Source organism: Erpetoichthys calabaricus, chromosome 1 (assembly GCF_900747795.2).
Source record: "Erpetoichthys calabaricus chromosome 1, fErpCal1.3, whole genome shotgun sequence".
In the NCBI taxonomy this organism is placed as follows: Eukaryota; Metazoa; Chordata; class Cladistia; order Polypteriformes; family Polypteridae; genus Erpetoichthys; species Erpetoichthys calabaricus.
The window spans coordinates 174,111,963-174,131,214 of NC_041394.2; the positions used below are offsets into that span (position 1 = coordinate 174,111,963).

The window sequence follows — 19,252 nt, forward strand, 5'->3', positions numbered from 1 at the left end:
CTATGTGCTTACTGGGGTCGGGCGAGCAAAGACGAGAGAGACAAAATGACCAGCACAGTGTTGTATTTACACATATAGATACATTTGTACAGCAGGGGACCACCATTGCCGCCCCCGCCGGACACAAGAAGTACACTGGCTGTCTGTTGACAGATTTGATTATTTACACAAGTATAAAAAAGTTTCTTTGTACAAAACATTCACTAAATGAACCTCTAAATGCAACAAAGTAGGGTGAGGTGGTCAGCTGGTCAAGGCAGGCGAGCAAGTGGAATGTCCGCTGACAACTAGCCAACTGACCAACCGACTAACAGAAAGGAGCAAATCAATAAATAAAAGATGTGAAACCTGGGGGCACTAAATAGAAAATATTTACAAGATGGGAGGGCCAGCCACGCCCGTGCCTCAGTGCCAGCCCGAGCCCAGGTAGCTGCTTTGCTGGAAAGGGGGAGCTGGCCGGGGGGGCGGGAGGACACTCTGCTGGTGTGCTGGATAGACGGTGCTGCTACTGCTAGGGACAGCCACAGGGAGTGAGTTTGGTCCTTGAGTGCCTGGCCCAGCAGGGAGGGAGGGAAGCAGCAGCGCTGGCCCATGGGCAGAATAGCCCCCCACAGCTGCCGGTGCCACAGCGTAGGGGTGTGTGGCCTGCAGCGTGCTAACCGGAGGCACTGGCGGTGGAGTTAGGAGCGTCGAGCCTTGCTGCTGCTGCTGGGGCGGAGGAGGTGGGGGTGGGGGTGGTGGCGGGGGCGCAGAGTTCAGCACATGCTGCTGGTGCTGCAGTGTGGGGGTGGTGCTTAGGAGGTGCTGATGGTGCAGGGATGGGGTGGGGGGAGGAGGGGGTGGGGGCAGGTGGTGAGTCTGTGAATGGATGTGTGATGGGGGAGGCGGAGGGGGTGGTGGTGGGGGGGCAGGTCCATTCTGACTAGGTGCATAATGCCCACTGGGTGGTTGTGGAAGGTGATGCCCATGGTGGACATGGTGAATGTTGGGTGGAGCAGACAAGGGTGAGGATTGAGCTGCACCTGGCGGCTGCGGCTGCTGCAGAAGGGTCTGATTTGGGCCACTGGAGAAGGTGGTCACCACTGGCGTAGCGCTATACCCCGGGAAAGTGGTGGCTGCAGAGGGTGGGGTTGTAAAGTAGGAAGAGCTGACCGGGGCGGGAGGAGGCGGGGGAGGAGGAGGGGGGGCTGCCTGCTGTCCATACTGGGTATACTGCCCAGCGGCACCTACAGCCTGATGGAATGCTCGCTGGCTGCGGTATGGGGAGCCCAGGAGTGGAGGCGGCTGAGGTTTTGGAGAATGCAGCACAGAGGTCACAGGAAAAGAGGGCTGCATGGGAGTTGAGGGGCTTGGAGAGGACACAGTGCAAGGTGAGCAGTGCATTTTGGAGGGGTTTATGGAGACGGTGATTTTCAGATCCCAGTGCTTGCTGGCAGACTGGACGGAGGTCATTCTGGTGTGTCCATCGCCGGGCCGTACCTGGCCAACACTCTCGGAGCCTTCTGTCAGGAGCTCAGATTTTGTCACAACCTTCCCGGAAGACTGAGCAGGAGAGTAGGGCTGCAAAATCAAGAGTACAAGTCCGATTGAGGAGCAAGGTTCTCGAGAAGGTTCCCATTACCAAAAAGACAGCAGCTATTGGAAACATTTGAACAGGAAATGGTGACATGGTTCACTCCAATCATGGAAAAGGCCAATGACAGAAAGTGGGTGGGATCTGCAGACGTAACACAAGTGGCAGCAGGAGGCTGGCTGTTCATTCAGGGCTTAAACACTGCCACCCTAGAAATGAACAGCAAAGGAGGGCATGTGCCCAGATCATAACCAAATACACTGAAATGCACAGCAGTGAGGACGCTTTAGAGTTCTGTATACAAAATGGGAGCAGGGTAGGAACACCCACCCTCACAAACACAAAGGGGAGCACCTCCGGACTGAAACTGAACATGTGCATTGATTCTAAAGATAAAGACTAGGATTTAAAAATCCAAGGCCTAGTGGGCAAGGCAGATTTGATTTAATTTACAGATGGTGAAGGTAGGATTTGAACTCAGGGTGCTCCAACTCCCCATGTCTGTCTGTGCCCAAGGCCCTAAAAACACACGTACGAGTGAGGAGGTGCTACTGTGTTCATGCCCTTTGCAATGTACTGCCAGGCTCCATTCCTGTCCCAAAATTGCATTAAGCAGGGTCTGGAATGTAATGTTAAGCAGTACAGCTAACTATACACCATTTGTTTAATTCCAACAACCTGTCAGTGAAGGATGGGAATTTGCTGCGGGTAACTCTATGATGCTACAGCAGGATGTGAACGTGGGGCTTTGGGCTTACAGAACACCCCTTTCAAACACAGGAGCTGAAGGAGGACTCCTCTTGGTCTGGGGCTTCTAACTGCAAGAAGGCCTCTCTATCGGCCTAATCACACTCGCTACTCTCCATACAGAAAGGATGAAGGTGAAATTTCAAAAATGGAAACAAACATTTGTAGACTTGACAACTTTGAATCCAGAGGTGATAATGGAGTATAGATACAGAACAGCAGGTTAAAAAGTAACAATAAAGAATTAAGGCAGGGAAAAAAAAAGAAGATGAGAGGATGGCAAAGTATCAAAACAAGTATTGTAACGCCCATGCATAAATTCACAGAATAATCCAGCATCCTTTTTTTTTTTTAAAAAATAATCCTGTTGCCCTCTTCTTGCAGTTACCAATCTGGAGCAAACATTGTTTGTACCTGCTCAGATTTGTTACGTGATTCAGCAATTCAAAAGCCTGACTTGCACACAGATAGGGCTGGAGGCCATTATTGTCACATGTACGTTAGAACTATTGCTGCATGTGCTGATCAACCTGTAGTGGACCACTTCATAAAATGTGAAGATGCATACTGAATGATGTCTTTGAAACATTCACCTCTTTCACAGAAGCTTCATTACTCGTTTTTGCATTAAAATATCAACTGCCAGCACATGTTCCTCTGCCATGGGGTAATTTATAAGCCTCGAGTTTCTATAGGTGTGCCAGTTCTTAACTGGTGCATTTGAGTGCTACGAAAGGTGGGTTGTGCAATGGAGTTCAGCTCCCTCCTTGCACCCGATCCTACTATGATAGGCTCTGGCCCTGCAGTCTTAAACCTGATTATGTAATGGTAACGTTTCAATAATCTGCGATTCTTTAATTGTCAGGCTCATTTATGTAAGAATATCTGAGAGCTTGGATTGCAGGACATTGCATAAAGAAAGAAAGATGAGTCTGGTGACAGTTCCTTTGTAAAGGATGGTTTTTACTGTACAACCTTCTTCATTCTGACAGGAGATGTGACAGTACAAGTGTGACCACAGGACTGCTGCTTGATGGAGGTATGAGTGTGTCAAGAACAGCAGCGTTACTGCGGTTTTGAAGCACATGATGGTGCTTGTGTTGAAAATAAAAATGAAAATAAATCTAATCTCGGCCATCTTCCGCTTCCCTCTGCATTGTACACACAGTATAATGCTATCCACCTAACTTGTTAGCACATGACAGTCACCAAGTGAGCCATATTTTATGTTTATCTAAAGCAGTGGTCACTTAGTGTAGATTAATGTCACAAATTGTATTTTTTTTTTCCTTCAGAAGCAGTATCTTTGAAAATATAAGAAGGCCATCATGATTCATGTCCCCAATACTTCACCAAGACAGTTTGTAAGGGCACACTGCTCCGTGATTTGATTTGAATTCCAACAATCCTTAATGTGGAAAAAGTGCCTCATTGCTTCACCCCTTTACTTTTTCCAGCATCTTCAAGCACTTGATTCCAACATTTCATTCAAAGAATTCTGCGAGATGAACTTTAGTGAGACCTTGTAAAACTCTGAAGCCCCCATGTAGCTTTCTCAGGGTCAGGATGACATCAGTCTGGCTTTATTAGCCTATCAGAATGTCGCATGAAGAAGCCCGCTGCTCATTTCTGCTTCGAGCGTTCAGCTTTGTGGTGTAATGGAGGTTTGAACAGAGCATGCGGCTTTTGTGTGGGTGTACTGTTCCACAAGCCATGAGAGACTTTAAATATGGGCCATGGCTCTTATTAGTATATGCAATTTCTTCTAATCCACTGTTGGTGAATTTTAAAGATGTAATAAAAATAGAACAGGTCTGCTAATAGTTCTGGTAAAATAAAATCTGCATCTGTACTACTTTGCAGTATTATTTTTACTACATGATGGACACACCAGTTTGCAGTTAGCTCACTAAATCTATTTGGTATTTTGAAGCCACTGCCAAAGATAGGCTGGTGAAACGGTGGTTAGCGTGCAGGCTGCACAGTGTGGGAGACTTGGGTTCAAATCCTGTCCAGAGTACAGTGGGCACATTCTCCTCATGATTTCTTGTACTTTATTTAGGTGTTTTCAGTTTCACCGACCACTCAGTAAAGTGCCATTTAGTAAGTCAAAACTGGCCTTGTATGAGTGCCAAGGAGTATGCCAAGTGCACCATGAAGTTTCGCTTCTTCTCTTGCATTAGATTAGTGGCAGCACAGGCTCTGGCGCTTTGGGACTTGTACTGGAATGAGAAGGATCAAGAGATGACTGCAATACATCATTCCACACCGGAACTGGGACATGAAAAAACTCCACTATCCCAGTCATTCTGAACAGTGAAAAGGTAAGCTGCATTTTATCAGTCATGTGCAATTAACAGCATTCAAGAATTTAGCTGAAGAGAAATAAAAAAATTATTCAAGTGTGTGCCCACTACCAATACCAGCCTCCACCTTGGGAACAGTGCAGCTTCCTTCTTAATCTTCCCAAAAGATTGGATTCCACTCTCGCTCTTCCCACCACCTCACTTCCATTCCTTAAGAATAATTCAACTTTCTTGCTGGTTCCCACCGCCAAACAATGAATGGAAATGTGTATTGGAACTGCGTGTTAAGGAGGCAGTATACGAGTAGGTTAGTTGTGGTTTGCTGAAACTAGGGCATCAGGGTGGGTGGGGGCGCAGAGAGTTTAGTACAGGCCAGGTTTACAACTGTACATACAGGAACAAACAAAAAAAAGAAAAAAAAAAAACAGCTGTATAAGGCGTAGAAGGCTAATAACTCCAATGTGAATAGTAGGGCCTGCTCTAAACTCACATTTGTCTTCACATGCAAGGAAGTGGATAACATCCCACTGGTAAAAGGGACTACTAAGGAGGTACTAAGTGATACGGAAATTTTAAAGGGAGAAGTGTAACTTAAATAGGATGAATTCAAACAAATCTCCAGGATTAGGTAATATATACCCTTGATTCATATTTTTAGGATGTCACTGCACATTGGGTTAAATTACAAAGGACTGAAAAATGGCAAATACTACCCAGTTATAATAAGGGTGACCAAGCAAATCCAAGCAACTACAGGCCAGTAAGCTTAACGTGCATCACAGGAAAATTGATGGATGGAATTATTAAGGATAAGATTGAGCAGCACATGGCAAGGACAGGAGTTTTACAGAACAGTCAGCATGGGTTCAGAAGAGGGAGGTCAATTTTACCAAGATTCTGGAATTCTATAAGGAAGCAACAAAAGGGTATGATTAAAATGCAGCATGTATTATTTATGTTGACTCTTAGAAAGCATTTGATAAGGTGCCACATGAGAGGTTGGGCATCAAACTAAAATAAGTGGGAGTTCAGGGTGTATGCGGTGTAGAATTGGTTCAGACACAGGAAGAAGACAGTTATGGTGCGAAGAACCTTATCAGAACTGGGTGATATTAAGATTGGTGTTCCACAGGGGTCAATGCTATGGGCGCTGCTATATTATATTATATATATATATATATATATATATATATATATATATATATATATATACACACACACACAGTGGGTACAGAAAGTATTCAGACCCCCTTCAATTTTTCACTCTGTTATATTGCAGCCATTTGCTAAAATCATTTAATTTTTTTCCTCATTAATGTACACACAGCACCCCATATTGACAGACAAAAAAAAAGAATTTTTGAAATTGTTGCAGATTTATTAAAAAAGAAAAACTGAAATATCACATGGTCCTAAGTATTCAGACCCTTTGCTGTGACACTCATATTTAACTCAGGTGCTTTCCATTTCTTCTGATCATCCTTGAGATCACCTTCATTTGAGTGTAGCTGTGTTTGATTATACTGATTGGACTTGATTAGGAAAGCCACACACCTGTCTATATAAGACCTTACAGCTCACAATGCATGTCAGAGCAAATGAGAATCATGAGGTCAAAGGAACTACATGAAGAGCTCAGAGACAGAATTGTGGCAAGGCACAGATCTGGCCAAGGTTACAAAAAAATATCTGCTGCACTTAAGGTTCCCAAGAGCACAGTGGCCTCCATAATCCTTAAATGGAAGACGTTTGGGACGACCAGAACCCTTCCTAGAGCTGGCTGTCCGGCCAAGCTGAGCTACCGGGGGAGAAGAGCCTTGGTGAGAGAGGTAAAGAAGAACCCAAAGATCACTTTGGCTGAGCTCTAGAGATGCAGTCAGGAGATGGGAGAAAGTTGTAGAAAGTCAACCATCACTGCAGCCCTCCACCAGTCAGGGCTTTATGGCAGAGTGGCCTGTTGGAAGCCTCTCCTCAGTGCAAGACACATGACAGTCCGCATGGAGTTTGCTAAAAGACACCTGAAGGACTCTGAGATGGTGAGAAATAAGATTCTCTGGTCTGATGAGACCAAGATAGAACTATTTGGCCTTAATTCTAAGCAGTATGTGTGGAGACAACCAGGCACTGCTCATCACTTGTCCAATACAGTCCCCACAGTGAAGCATGGCGGTGGCAGCATCATGCTGTGGGGGTGTTTTTCAGCTGCAGGGACAGGACGACTGGTTGCAATCAAGGGAAAGATGAATGCGGCCAAGTACAGGGATATCCTGGACAAAAACCTTCTCCAGAGTGCTAAGGACCTCAGACTGGGCCGAAGGTTTACCTTCCAACAAGACAATGACCCTAAGCACACAGCTAAAATAACGAAGGAGTGGCTTCACAACTCTGTGACTGTTCTTGAATGGCCCAGCCAGAGCCCTGACTTAAACCCAATTGAGCATCTCTGGAGAGACCTAAAAATGGCTGTCCACCAATGTTTACCATCCAACCTGATAGAACTGGAGAGGATCTGCAAGGAGGAATGGCAGAGGATCCCCAAATCCAGGTGTGAAAAACTTGTTGCATCTTTCCCAAGAAGACTCATGGCTGTATTAGCTCAAAAGGGTGCTTCTACTAAATACTGAGCAAAGGGTCTGAATACTTAGGACCATGTGATATTTCAGTTTTTCTTTTTTAATAAATCTGCAACAATTTCAAAAATTCTTTTTTTTGTCTGTCAATATGGGGTGCTGTGTGTACATTAATGAGGAATAAAATTAATTTAAATGATTTTAGCAAATGGCTGCAATATGACAGAGTGAAAAATTGAAGGGGGTCTGAATACTTTCCGTACCCACTGTATGTATGTATGTATATATATATATATATATATATATATATATATATATACACACACACACACACAGTCATATGAAAAAGTTTGGGAACCCCTCTTAATTCTTTGGATTTTGTTTATCATTGGCTGAGCTTTCAAAGTAGCAACTTCCTTTTAATATATGACATGCCTTATTGAAACAGTAGTATTTCAGCAGTGACATTAAGTTTATTGGATTAACAGAAAATATGCAATATGCATCATAACAAAATTAGACAGGTGCATAAATTTGGGCACCCCAACTGAGATATGACATCAATACTTAGTTGAGCCTCCTTTTGCAAATATAACAGCCTCTAGACGCCTCCTATAGCCTTTGACGAGTGTCTGGATTCTGGATGGAGGTATTTTTGACCATTCTTCGATACAAAATCTCTTCAGTTCAGTTAAATTTGATGGCTGCCGAGCACGGACAGCCTGCTTCAAATTATCCCATAGATTTTGGATGATATTCAAGTCAGGGGACTGTGACAGCCATTCCAGAACATTGTACGTCTCCCTCTGCATGAATGCCATTGTAGATTTCGAACTGTGTTTTGGGTCATTGCCTTTTTGGAATATCCAACCCCTGCATAACTTCAACTTTGTGACTGATGCTTGAACATAATCCTGAAGAATGTTGATATTGGGTTGAATTCATCCAACCCTTGACTTTAACAAGGGCCCCAATCCCTGAACTAGCCACATAGCCCCACAGCATGATGGAACCTCCCCCAAATTTGACAGTAGGTAGCAGGTGTTTTTTCTTGGAATGCGGTGTTCTTCTTCCACCATGCAAAGCGCTTTTTGTTATGACCAAATAACTCAATTTTTGTCTCATCAGTCCAAAGCACTTTGTTCCAAAATGAATCTGGCTTGTCTAAATGAGCGCTTGCATACAACAAGCGACTCCGTTTGTGGCGTGAGTGCAGAAAGGGCTTCTTTCTCATCACCCTGCCATACAGATGTTCTTTGTGCAAATTGCACTGAATTGTAGAATGATGTACAGATACTCCATCTGCAGCAAGATGTTCTTGCAGGTCTTTGGAGGTGATCTGTGGGTTGTCTGTAACCATTCTCACAATCCTGCGCATATGCCGCTCCTGTATTTTTCTTGGCCTGTCAGACCTGGGTTTAACAGCAACTGTGCCTGTGGCCTTCCATTTCTTGATTAGATTCCTTATAGTTGAAACTGACAATTTAAACCTCTGAGATAGCTTTTTGTAGCCTTCCCCATAACCAGCATTTCTCAATCTTTAAGTATTTGCGACCTGAGTTTTCATAACTGTTTTAATCGCACCCCCCTAATGTTTTTTTGAAACGCTAATAAAATGTACAGTAATCCCTCCTCCATCGCGGGGGTTGCGTTCCAGAGCCACCCGCGAAATAGGAAAATCCGCGAAGTAGAAACCATATGTTTATATGGTTATTTTTATATTGTCATGCTTGGGTCACAGAGTTGCGCAGAAACACAGGAGGTTGTAGAGAGACAGGAACGTTATTCAAACACTGCAAACAAACATTTGTCTCTTTTTCAAAAGTTTAAACTGTGCTCCATGACAAGACAGAGATGACAGTTCTGTCTCACAATTAAAAGAATGCAAACATATCTTCCTTTTCAAAGGAGTGCAAAGCAAGCAGTCAAAAAAAAAATCAATACGGCTTTTTGGCTTTTAAGTATGCGAAGCACCGCCGGTACAAAGCTGTTGAAGGCGGCAGCTCACACCCCCTCTGTCAGGAGCAGGAAGACAGAGAGAGAGAGAGATAGAGAGAGATAGCGAGAGACAGATAAAAAAAATCAATACGTGCCCTTTGAGCTTTTAAGTATGCGAAGCTCCGTGCAGCATGTCCTTCAGGAAGCAGCTGCACACAGCCCCCCTGCTCACACCCCCCTACGTCAGCGAGAGAGAGAGAGAGAGAGAGAGAGAGAGAGAGAGAGAGAGAGAGAGAGAAAGTAAGCTGGATAGCTTCTCAGCCATCTGCCAATAGCGTCCCTTGTATGAAATCAACTGGGCAAACCAACTGAGGAAGCATGTACCAGAAATTAAAAGACCTATTGTCCGCAGAAACCCGCGAAGCAGCGAAAAATCCGCGATATATATTTAAATATGCTTACATATAAAATCCGCGATGGAGTGAAGCCGCGAAAGGCGAAGCGCGATATAGCGAGGGATCACTGTATACCTATATTTTTTGCTGCTAATACACTGCTACAAGTTTGAAATTTTCCTACGAATAGCGAAATTACGCCACATATGACAACATTTGTGCCCCCTCTTTAGTTACTTCGTGCCCCCCTAGGGGGGCGTGCCCCACAGTTTGAGAACCGCTGCCCTAAACCATGATACTGAACAATCTTTGTTTTCAGATCTTTTGAGAGTTGCTTTGAGGATCCCATGCTGTCACTCTTCAGAATAGAGTTAAAGGGAAGCACATCTTGCAATTGACCACCTTAAATACCTTTTCTCATGATTGCACATACCTGTCTATGAAGTTCAAGGATTAACGAGCTAATCCAACCAATTTGGTGTTGCAAGTAATCAGGATTGAGCAGTTACATGAATTCAAATCAGCAAAATGACAAGGGGACCCACATATTTGCAAAGCCAGTTTTTCACATTTGATTTAATTTCATACAACTAAATACTGCTTCACTAAACATCTTTGTTTAGAAAACACCCCAGTACTTCTATGTTCCAAGGAAATGAAAGACATACCACTGTTATCTCTTTTGTTGAAAGTAGAGTAAGTTATTATGCAGGCTGAGAGGGGTTCCCAAACTTTTTCATATGTTATAAATGTATAAATGATTTGGATAGGAATATAAATAACAAGCTGGTTAAGTCTGCAGATCATACCAAGACAGGTGTATTGACAGATAATCTGGAATCCATTAAATCATTACATAGGGACTTGGATGGCATATAGGTTTGAGCAAATTTGTAGCAGATGAAATTTAACGTAAGTAAATGTAAAGTATGACATGTAGGAAGTAAAAATGTTAAGTTTGAATACACAATAGGAAGTCTAGAAATCGAAAGTACACCTTATGAGAAGGATTTAGGAGTTGTACAGAAATCAACTCTATCAACTGCCAGTGTTCAGAAGCCATTAAGAACATTAACAGAATGTTATGTTATATATCACAACGTGTAGAGTACAAGTCCAAGTACAAGAGGTTCTGCTCAAGCTTTATAACGCACTGGTGAGGCCTCATCTGGATTTCAGTGTGAAATTTTGGTCTCCAGGTTAGAAAAAGGACATAGCAGTGCTAGAAAAAATCCAGAGAAGACCGACTAGACTGAATTAAAGAGCTATATGAGATGACTTATGAAGAAAGATTAAAAGAGCTGAGCCTCATTCAGTTCAAACAAAAGAAGATTAAGATGGGACATGACTGAAGTGCTTAGAATTATGAATAAATTAGTACAGCGGATCAAGACGGTTATTTTAAAATGAGTTCATCAAGAACACAGGGACACAAGTGGAAACTTGTTAAGGATAAATTTTGCACAAACATTAGGATTTTCTTTGCACAGAGAACCATAGACACTTGGAATGAGCTACCAATTAAATGTGGTAGACAGTAGGACTTTCAAAACTAAACAAGATGTTTTTCTAGAATTAAGTGGACAGGAACGGCAAGCTTTGTTGGGCTGAATGGCATGTGCTCATCTGGATTGTTCTAATGTAACATTTTCCCTCCACAAATGAGCTGGTTTTAAATGTAGCTGCTTCCTCTCACAGTCAGTCCTATTGTGTGAGATGTGTTCATGAGAACATTAAATGCCCACTATTAACGTACAAGTGGTACAGATTATATTGGGGTAGAATGTCAATGTAGAAATACTGATCAGTCAACCTATCATTTTACATAACTACCTCTGTATTCACCACTTCAGCAAAACCACAACTGCTTCTTTTGTAATTATCAAAAAAAACTTTTTTTTCTTAATACAACTTGAGAAAAAACAGACCTTGAAATAACTGGACTCCGCACTCAATAAGTGCATTGCACTCTAGTCCATTGAACCTCAGCAGAAGGAAATTTAAAAAAACAACACACCAAGCAGGCCCTATGGTCTCTTTAGACAAGACAATTTTTTTATTATGTGTTTGTTATTTAATGTACAACAATAGAGGCCATCTCACTTTCTTGCAAAAGAAGCAAATGTAAGGGACATTGTGCGAAGTAATTTCAATTTTCAATAAGCAGTTTAGGAAACTCAAAGCGATATTTGTGGTAGGGTCAAATTACCAGCCAGCTAATCTGTACACTACCAACCTGATGGTGTGCAGTGAAATAAAAGTGTACAAAATTAAATCTTTTCTTCTTCAGTGGTGCTTGGGATTTTAACCAGATTTGGAACAAGATCACAGAATGTGTGTATCATTGTAACCAACAGCCTCTTAAGGAAGGCCTTTACTGAATTTCATTCATCAAATATTAGGATGTTCCAACAGCACACTGTAAAGTGCCTCAGCGGAAAATGGGTGGTCTCATGGCCAAGGAGCGACTTTAGACTAAATTACAATTTTGCAGAAAGGTTAAGTCCATCTGCATAGACTGGAATTTGTCTTTCCTTTATTCTGTATTAGTATGTATATATTGTAGGTGTTTTTATACATAACACAGCTGCCAAAAAAGGCAGACTTATTGATAATACCGATTTTGAAACTCTGATATGGGACCAATGCTCATTTTCCATAGTATTGATGCTATCCACGCCTGATGTGCTTTCATGCACGTTTGTGGTTTCAAAGGAAAGTTCAGTCTCACAGACTATCAGATACGCACTTAGTAACTTTTCAAATTCAATAAATAACCAACGAAACTGCACTTGGGTTGCCAGATTAGCTTCAAGTTAGGGTTTAAAATGTTCACAATAAAAATAAGTATGTATTCTAAAATATTAAAATGTATATCATATGTGCTTTTGTTTTTCCTTTTAAATATTTTTACTTTATTTGCTCACAGTAGGTCTTCACAGAATAAAGTGTTTATGACTCATAAATAGGTAGGTGTTTAAGAGATGGTAAACTGCAGCCTTTAAATGAATGTGGCACTTTAAAACACAGCTCTTCATAACACCAGAAATTTAAAAATATAAAATGATTTAATAAAGATAAAAAAAACAAAGGAGAATGGAGTGTTATGAAGGTATTGTTGTCCAATGGAATTCAGTGCGGGAATGTTAAGCTGTGATCATTTCTTATCTCAGTTTGCATGCGTATATTTGCTTTGCATTGTTTGTCCATTTGTTTGCGTCAAACACTATTATGCTCATCACTAAAATGTGCATGTAGCCACTCCCTCTGCTTTTTGCTCCCTGATTCTTTATTCTTAGTATTCACATGTTTAAGTGTTATTTTCAATTTAGTGGGGTGCCCTTTCTTTGAAAGCCGAGAGCAAACTTTGTTAAAAGGGTTCCCAGTTTGGTGTGCATTATTGTGCTTTTTTTTCCCCAGTGGCTAAATATTATATTATTTCACTTGAGCTGCATACTGCTACACACATTCCATGGTGGCACTGCAGTAGAACTCCGCATTAGAGCCATCTTTTGTAACGAAGGTGATTTTGAAGTTGATTCAAAGCTAAAATCTTCAAAAAAATCTTGACTCTCCATTACCATCAAAGCCAAAAATTAGTACTGTCTCAGAATACCATGGACTTGAATGCATGCCTACCAAACAAAATGTCCTAATTTATTTTACTCACTCAAGACTGCCATCCTGTTCTCTTCTGATCATATTCTGAGACCAACATCTTCATCAGCTATAGAAAAAAATCATATGCTTCATTCTGTTCAATCGGGGCTTGGCTCCATCACTTAATTAGCAATGCGAGTTTTGTTTTGTTTGTCCCCACTTTGTTTTTTTATGTTCAAACAGCATTTCATGCTGATCATTCATTGGTATTGTAAACTTTGTATAAGTTTCTATCAGGATTTATTGTCACATATGGTGTACACAGTAAAATGAGGTGTATACTTGGCCAAATGTGTCAACCCAGCAGTGTCTGGCTGCCCGAATCTCACTTCATCAATTATCAAATATTTTAAAAATAGGTCATGATGAGCAAAACACCAGAGTTTAAATTTAAATATGTTATGTTTCGTGTGTGAGTTTGCCATAGCAAGCTTAATAAAAACAGGTGTTTAAGATGTTACGTTTTTTGATTTTTGTTTTTTTATTAATGTACATAGATTATTCCTTAAAGATTTAACAACACTACATGCACTGTTTTTGCAGCACATTTCTCAGAAATGTGTCCAGATTAAAATAAAAGAGGGAAAAGCGTCTTTTGTAAATGCAACATGTCTAAACATAGTCCAAAATGAGACAAAAAGACAAATAAGTGTAAGTGGTGTTAATCCAACAAGGTAATAAAGTTGCAGCCTTTGATGAAATAACACATTTGTGGATGCTCTTATTTAAACTTTGTAAGCACTAAGGCAGCATGCTGGATGATAGGATTTGTAGTCTCCATGTCGGCATTTGTCACAACACTGCAGATAGTAGGAAGCCAGGGATGGGAGGGGTGGAGTGGTTATATAGTAAAAACCACTTTTATCAGTTGCATGAAATTGACTATACTCCCTGCCACGGTGACTGACAAGCACTCAAACTTTATAGCGCTTGCTAAACCCGTCTTCTTTGAGCGTCACCGAACTTTGCTCCTTTCACTTGCCTCTGCAAACAGCCGTTATTTGCATAAACTGGCACGTCTCATTTCTTTATGTGATCGGCATCAGTGCTGTGGTGAAAAAGGGATGTGGTGCATTAGAATGTCTCACATAGTACAGCGTTGTTAAGAACAAATATCAACACACAAAAACACAGGTAGGCTAATTTCCTTTTTTCTCAAAGCATTTCAGATTTTGGGGTATTTAATTATTCTATTCAACTGTTTAATTGTTCTAAATACTGATTTATCAAAATGTCATTTCTTAGTGGAAACCATCCTGTCAAATTTTAGTTTTGTTTTTGCGAAACCGGAAATGGCGTGTTTATATATGTGTGCTTTATTTAAATGAAATTTCTAACTTTTCATAGTGCTCAAAACTTCTAAATGAAACTGCACCGACAATATATCCAAATAAATGAAAATGAACTGAATTGACGACTGACAGCATGGCACACACTTCACTTTAGGTAAAGCCTTCATGGTCACCAGTGAAAAAATAACAGTCATACCAATAAATTACATGGACAGATATATTGCTTAGAAGTGTCTTTATAATTATTATTTCAGAACTATAACTGCTTTGCCTTTAAATACACATTATAATAATGATGAGAATGCTTTCTGCCATATGACTTCTTGAACAGTGGCGGAATTCTTCTCATAAAGTCAGAGAAGCTCATTCTTTTCAAATAGTTTCAGTTGTCAGATGTTGTTGCTAAAACGTATCCAGCGTACTGTGAATTCCCATTTTGCATAATGCTCCCTCCCACTGGACTGATAAACTAGACAAACAGACCTATACACACAAAACAGTAAAAAGCAGCTGGGGTTTGCACTGCATTCAAACATCTGAGGTGTTAACACCACGGCAGTCAGATGTAGGGTATGTGTACATCATCACACAGCATGGCAACACGTATCTCCACATTCTTACACTTTTGTGTGCATCATATAAAAAACAATTCTGAGAGAACCAACAGCTTAATGGCATTACCTTGCACTGCGCTGGGGGACTCCGGCACTGGCGCTCTGCACTGTTCGGCGAGGAACATGCCTTTACTGGCACAGGCTCTGCAATCTCTTCCTCAGGGCCATCTGTAACCAGAGAGGAAGAGATGCTAAAGCAGGGCTCCCACCTTCACTCACAACAGTGACCACCTTTGCTCTCAATCCTCATGCCTTCAAAGGTTCTCAGGGAAAACAGGGCAAGTCAGACTGACTGAGGCTGTAATAGACATTGGGGTGGCCAAGCACAGTGAAATAGACTAGGTCAGTAGGGAAACAAACATGGTCAGTTGGAAGTGAAAAAGGATGAAGACGTGCAAAGGTGGCCAGGCTGCATGGGGTGGCCATTCATGCAACCTGTTCCAGAATGCCACTTCACATGCAGTGAGCAGATGATGCCAAGCAAGCAGACTGGACTCACCTGCAGTTATCTCACTTGGACACAGAGATGGCATCTTCAGCTGCAAGCGTGGAAAGGGTTTGGAATGAGATGAGGGTGGAGTCTGCACATGAAGTGCAGGCCATGCAGATGAAGCTGGGCTGGATGGTGGTGACTCTGACCCTACAACCAAAGGAAAGCCAGCAAGAGCTTAGCGGACAGCTGGGCAAGGCTGCACTTGTCTTAACATCTACATGTGGTTCCTACTGTGCCGTGCCCCACTATCTTTGTGACTGGTCTCCTGTTTGCCACTCACCATCTCGATCTCGCCAGTGGTCACTCATTAGCAGTGCCCTTTGGTAGTTTCTCTCTCTTGCCTGTTCCACTGATGTAGAAGACATCCTGTGGGTCAAAAAACACAGTCAGCAATGGGTCTTTCTACTAAGAAAAATTCATCATCAGGTACAAAATGAAAAAGACTAACCACTGTCCCTCATTGCCTTCCTTCTCTCCCTGGGGGACATCTTTGCCATCCTGAGAAGATGAGGTGTCAGTCGGCATAGGGGTGTTAAGGACAGGAGGGAGTACAGGAGTGACTTCCATCTGAGGCTCGGTGGAGACACAGATTTCTACCATGTTGCTGCTGCACACACCAGACACAGTGGAGACCAAGGAGCGGGGTGACATGGAAACGGGAGACAAACTTTCAGGCTTGGACCCACTTTTTCGCGCCTCACGCTGGCGCTTCCGATATTCTAGTAAAGATACCTGCAGATAACAGCCAGACATTAGTACATATAATCCAGGCACGCAAGAGCAAACACTATCTTAATGGACCAGCCAAAAGTTTCACAGTTCTAGATTCTCCCTAGTACAACAGCGACCCCATTCTAAAAAGTCCCAAGATACCAGAGCCCAGTCTACTAACGTCAAAATGAACTCATTCAATTAAGCTTGAAGCAAGCTAGTAGCATACTGCCAACTGCTATAAACTGTATGTGATCCAAACCTGATCTCTGCAAGCTCACATTATCCTCAAGTGAGAGCCTAACCCTTAATACATTCACCAACTGTAAGTAATGGCCAGTTCAAAATCCAAAAAGCATCTAGCTATTCTCCAACGGACCCCTTCTCAGTGAGTCTACCAGCAAACATAAAAATCACGAAAACCGGCCATACCACCTATTAATGACAAAAGAGAGCAGGACTTTGTTCTTGTAAGCAATTAATTAAGCTCACCCCCATAAATTCTACTGGCTGCATGCGGGCGCCAGAAGGCCAATTCCAGCAACATCAATCTAACCAATGGAGAAGTGCCTTATCTTAATTAGTAAAAGCCAAAGTTCTAAAGAATATGCAACTTAAGTGAGTTTATACACAGCCTCCCTTTCTCCTCTGAGATGAATCATTCAATTTTTGCTTTCAAGTCACATTGAACCTTTTTTATTTCACTGTGCTGTACTTGCTTAGGGTTTAAAACTCTGGGTTTAAAATTGCTTAGTCTGAAAAAGTTAACTGGTTCTAAGAATTACATTTAAACAATGGAATGATCTTTCTTGGGTAGATAAATTATGGGAGGTATTTTTCTGCAAAAAAGGAAATGAAAATTAAAATTATCAAATGAAAACGCAATCTCCTTTGCAATTTAATTATCAAAGTCTATGTGCAAAAATGCTCCAAAAATCAAAAATAAAATGAAACAACAGGGCGGCACAGTGGTAGCACAGCTGCCTCGCAGTTAGAAGACCTGGGTTCGCTTCCCGAGTCCTCCCTGCGTGGAGTTTGCATGTTCGCCCCGTGTCTGCATGGGTTTCCTCCGGGTGCTCCGGTTTCCTCCCACAGTCCAAAGACATGTAGGTTAGGTGCATTGGTGATCCTAAATTGTCCCTAGTGTGTGCTTGGTGTGTGCCCTGCGGTGGGCTGGCGCCCTGCCCGGGGTTCGTTTCCTGCTTTGCGCCCTGTGTTGGCTGGGATTGGCTCCAACAGACCCCCGTGACCCTGTAGTTAGGATATAGCGGGTTGGACGATGGATGGATGGATGGAAAATGAAATAACATGTTAAATATTATAATCAAATAGCACACTAATTACTTCAGAAATACAATTATGTGTGGCCTTTGAATTTTGTTAGACAGCATCACTGTGAAGCTCGTAGTATGGAGGTGAAAAGATCAAAATTGGGTGAATTAAACAAGTCAAAGTGAAGAGTATTCTATTGATCGAAGTGGCATCAGCAACGAAGGATAAAGAATTGTGGGAAATCGAGGCATAAAGCCCCACCCATTTACCAACGCTATTTGCATGTTTAGAATTTGAAAATGAAAATGCAAAGTGGAAAATGAAAATTCAATGAGCAGCAGGTGGCTCCAGAGCTTATTTGCATGTCTTTTCATTTTTGCAGTTTGATTGCTGTTCAGGCTGGAAATGAAATTGCAAATTGTGTTATTTCATTTTATTTTTGCACGTAGACTTAGAAAATAAAAATCACAAAAGAGAGACTGCATCTCCATTTTATAATTTTAATTTTCATTTCCTTTTTTGCAGAAAATACCTCCCCATAGGTTAATATCCTGGTAATAGGTCCTTTAACAATTTTTAAAGTTTATATCTGCGGTGGGTTGGCACCCTGCCCAGGATTGGTTCCCTGCCTTGTGCCCTGTGTTGGCTGGGATTGGCTCCAGCAGACCCCCGTGACCCTGTGTTCGGATTCAGCAGGTTGGAAAATGGATGGATGGATGGATACTCTAATATCTTATTAGTCAAACAACAAACTGCAAAGTTAGCAAATAATGCAATTTTTATGAATTAAAAAAAATACAAATTCAAATGTGAAGTGTGATAAGCTATTTTAAATATCAAACTGGTGACAGGAATACGAAAGAAAAACTCCACAAACAACTAGCAGAGCTGCAAAAGACCATCTGCCAACTCCTTTTGCGGTAAACATTCTTTAGTGATTTAGAATGAAACCAGAGGAAAAATATCCCTTTATCTCCCACACAAAATCAGAAAGGATCAGGCTCCATCCTTGTAAGCTCCCAACAAGACCATCACAAGAAAGTACTTACAACAAAAGGATAAAAGATCTCCACTTTCAGTAAGCCTCCACTGCTCTAACCATAAGACAAGACATTCATCCCAGTGTAACCACACACATGACCCTGCCTGAATCATTAGCAGCTCACCTTCTTCTTCTGTGGAGGATTGTGGGGTGCACCCCCTCCATCAGCCAATCCGTCACTTCCCAGGTTGCGCATGTAGCCCTCTTCAGAGCAGGGGTAATAAAGACCCCCATCATTATAAGGGGTCCCAGTAGACTCAATCACACGAAAGCCACCTCCCAGCTCCAGAGTGTGCGAGGGGGTCAGATCTCGCAGGTTTGAGTTTACAGGGGAAAAGGTGATGGCACTCCTCTCTGGGCTTCTCATCCAAGAAGAGAAGGGATCGCCCCTGGGTGGGCAGCTGAACAGACTTTCTGACTGATCCGATACAGGTTGGCAGTCAGAAGAAGGTGGCTCAATGCTGTCTGGCCTTGTTGGCCCCTCGGCAGCCTCCGATGTCTCCAAGGCTACATTCCTGGTCCGGCCCATTTCAGTCCTAACCGGCCGAGGGCTCAGAGTGCCAATAGTTTTAATCTCATGAAGGCCAGTCTCAGTCAAGCTAGGCAGACGATTAGTAGACACTGCCACCTGTTGAGGCA

General features: G+C 42.2%; 1 protein-coding gene across 6 annotated transcripts in view; it reads right to left on the reverse strand.

Moving 5' to 3' along the window:
- kmt2e (lysine (K)-specific methyltransferase 2E) overlaps positions 1 to 19,252 on the reverse strand; it is a 69,388-nt gene that overhangs the window by 18,509 nt on the left and 31,627 nt on the right. For 3 of the 6 annotated variants that reach the window (XM_051919937.1, XM_028808640.2, XM_028808632.2), the window contains 6 exons: positions 18,738 to 19,241; positions 16,037 to 16,320; positions 15,869 to 15,954; positions 15,595 to 15,735; positions 15,163 to 15,263; positions 47 to 1,560 (listed from right to left, as the gene is read on the reverse strand). In XM_051919937.1, coding sequence (XP_051775897.1) covers positions 406 to 1,560; positions 15,163 to 15,263; positions 15,595 to 15,735; positions 15,869 to 15,954; positions 16,037 to 16,320; positions 18,738 to 19,241 — 2,271 coding nt within the window. In that variant the 3' untranslated portion in view covers positions 47 to 405. Of the gene's footprint in view, positions 1 to 46; positions 1,561 to 15,162; positions 15,264 to 15,594; positions 15,736 to 15,868; positions 15,955 to 16,036; positions 16,321 to 18,737; positions 19,242 to 19,252 lie in introns of those variants that run through there. The other 3 variants (XR_007933665.1, XM_051919947.1, XM_051919944.1) reach the window with 2 other exon arrangements.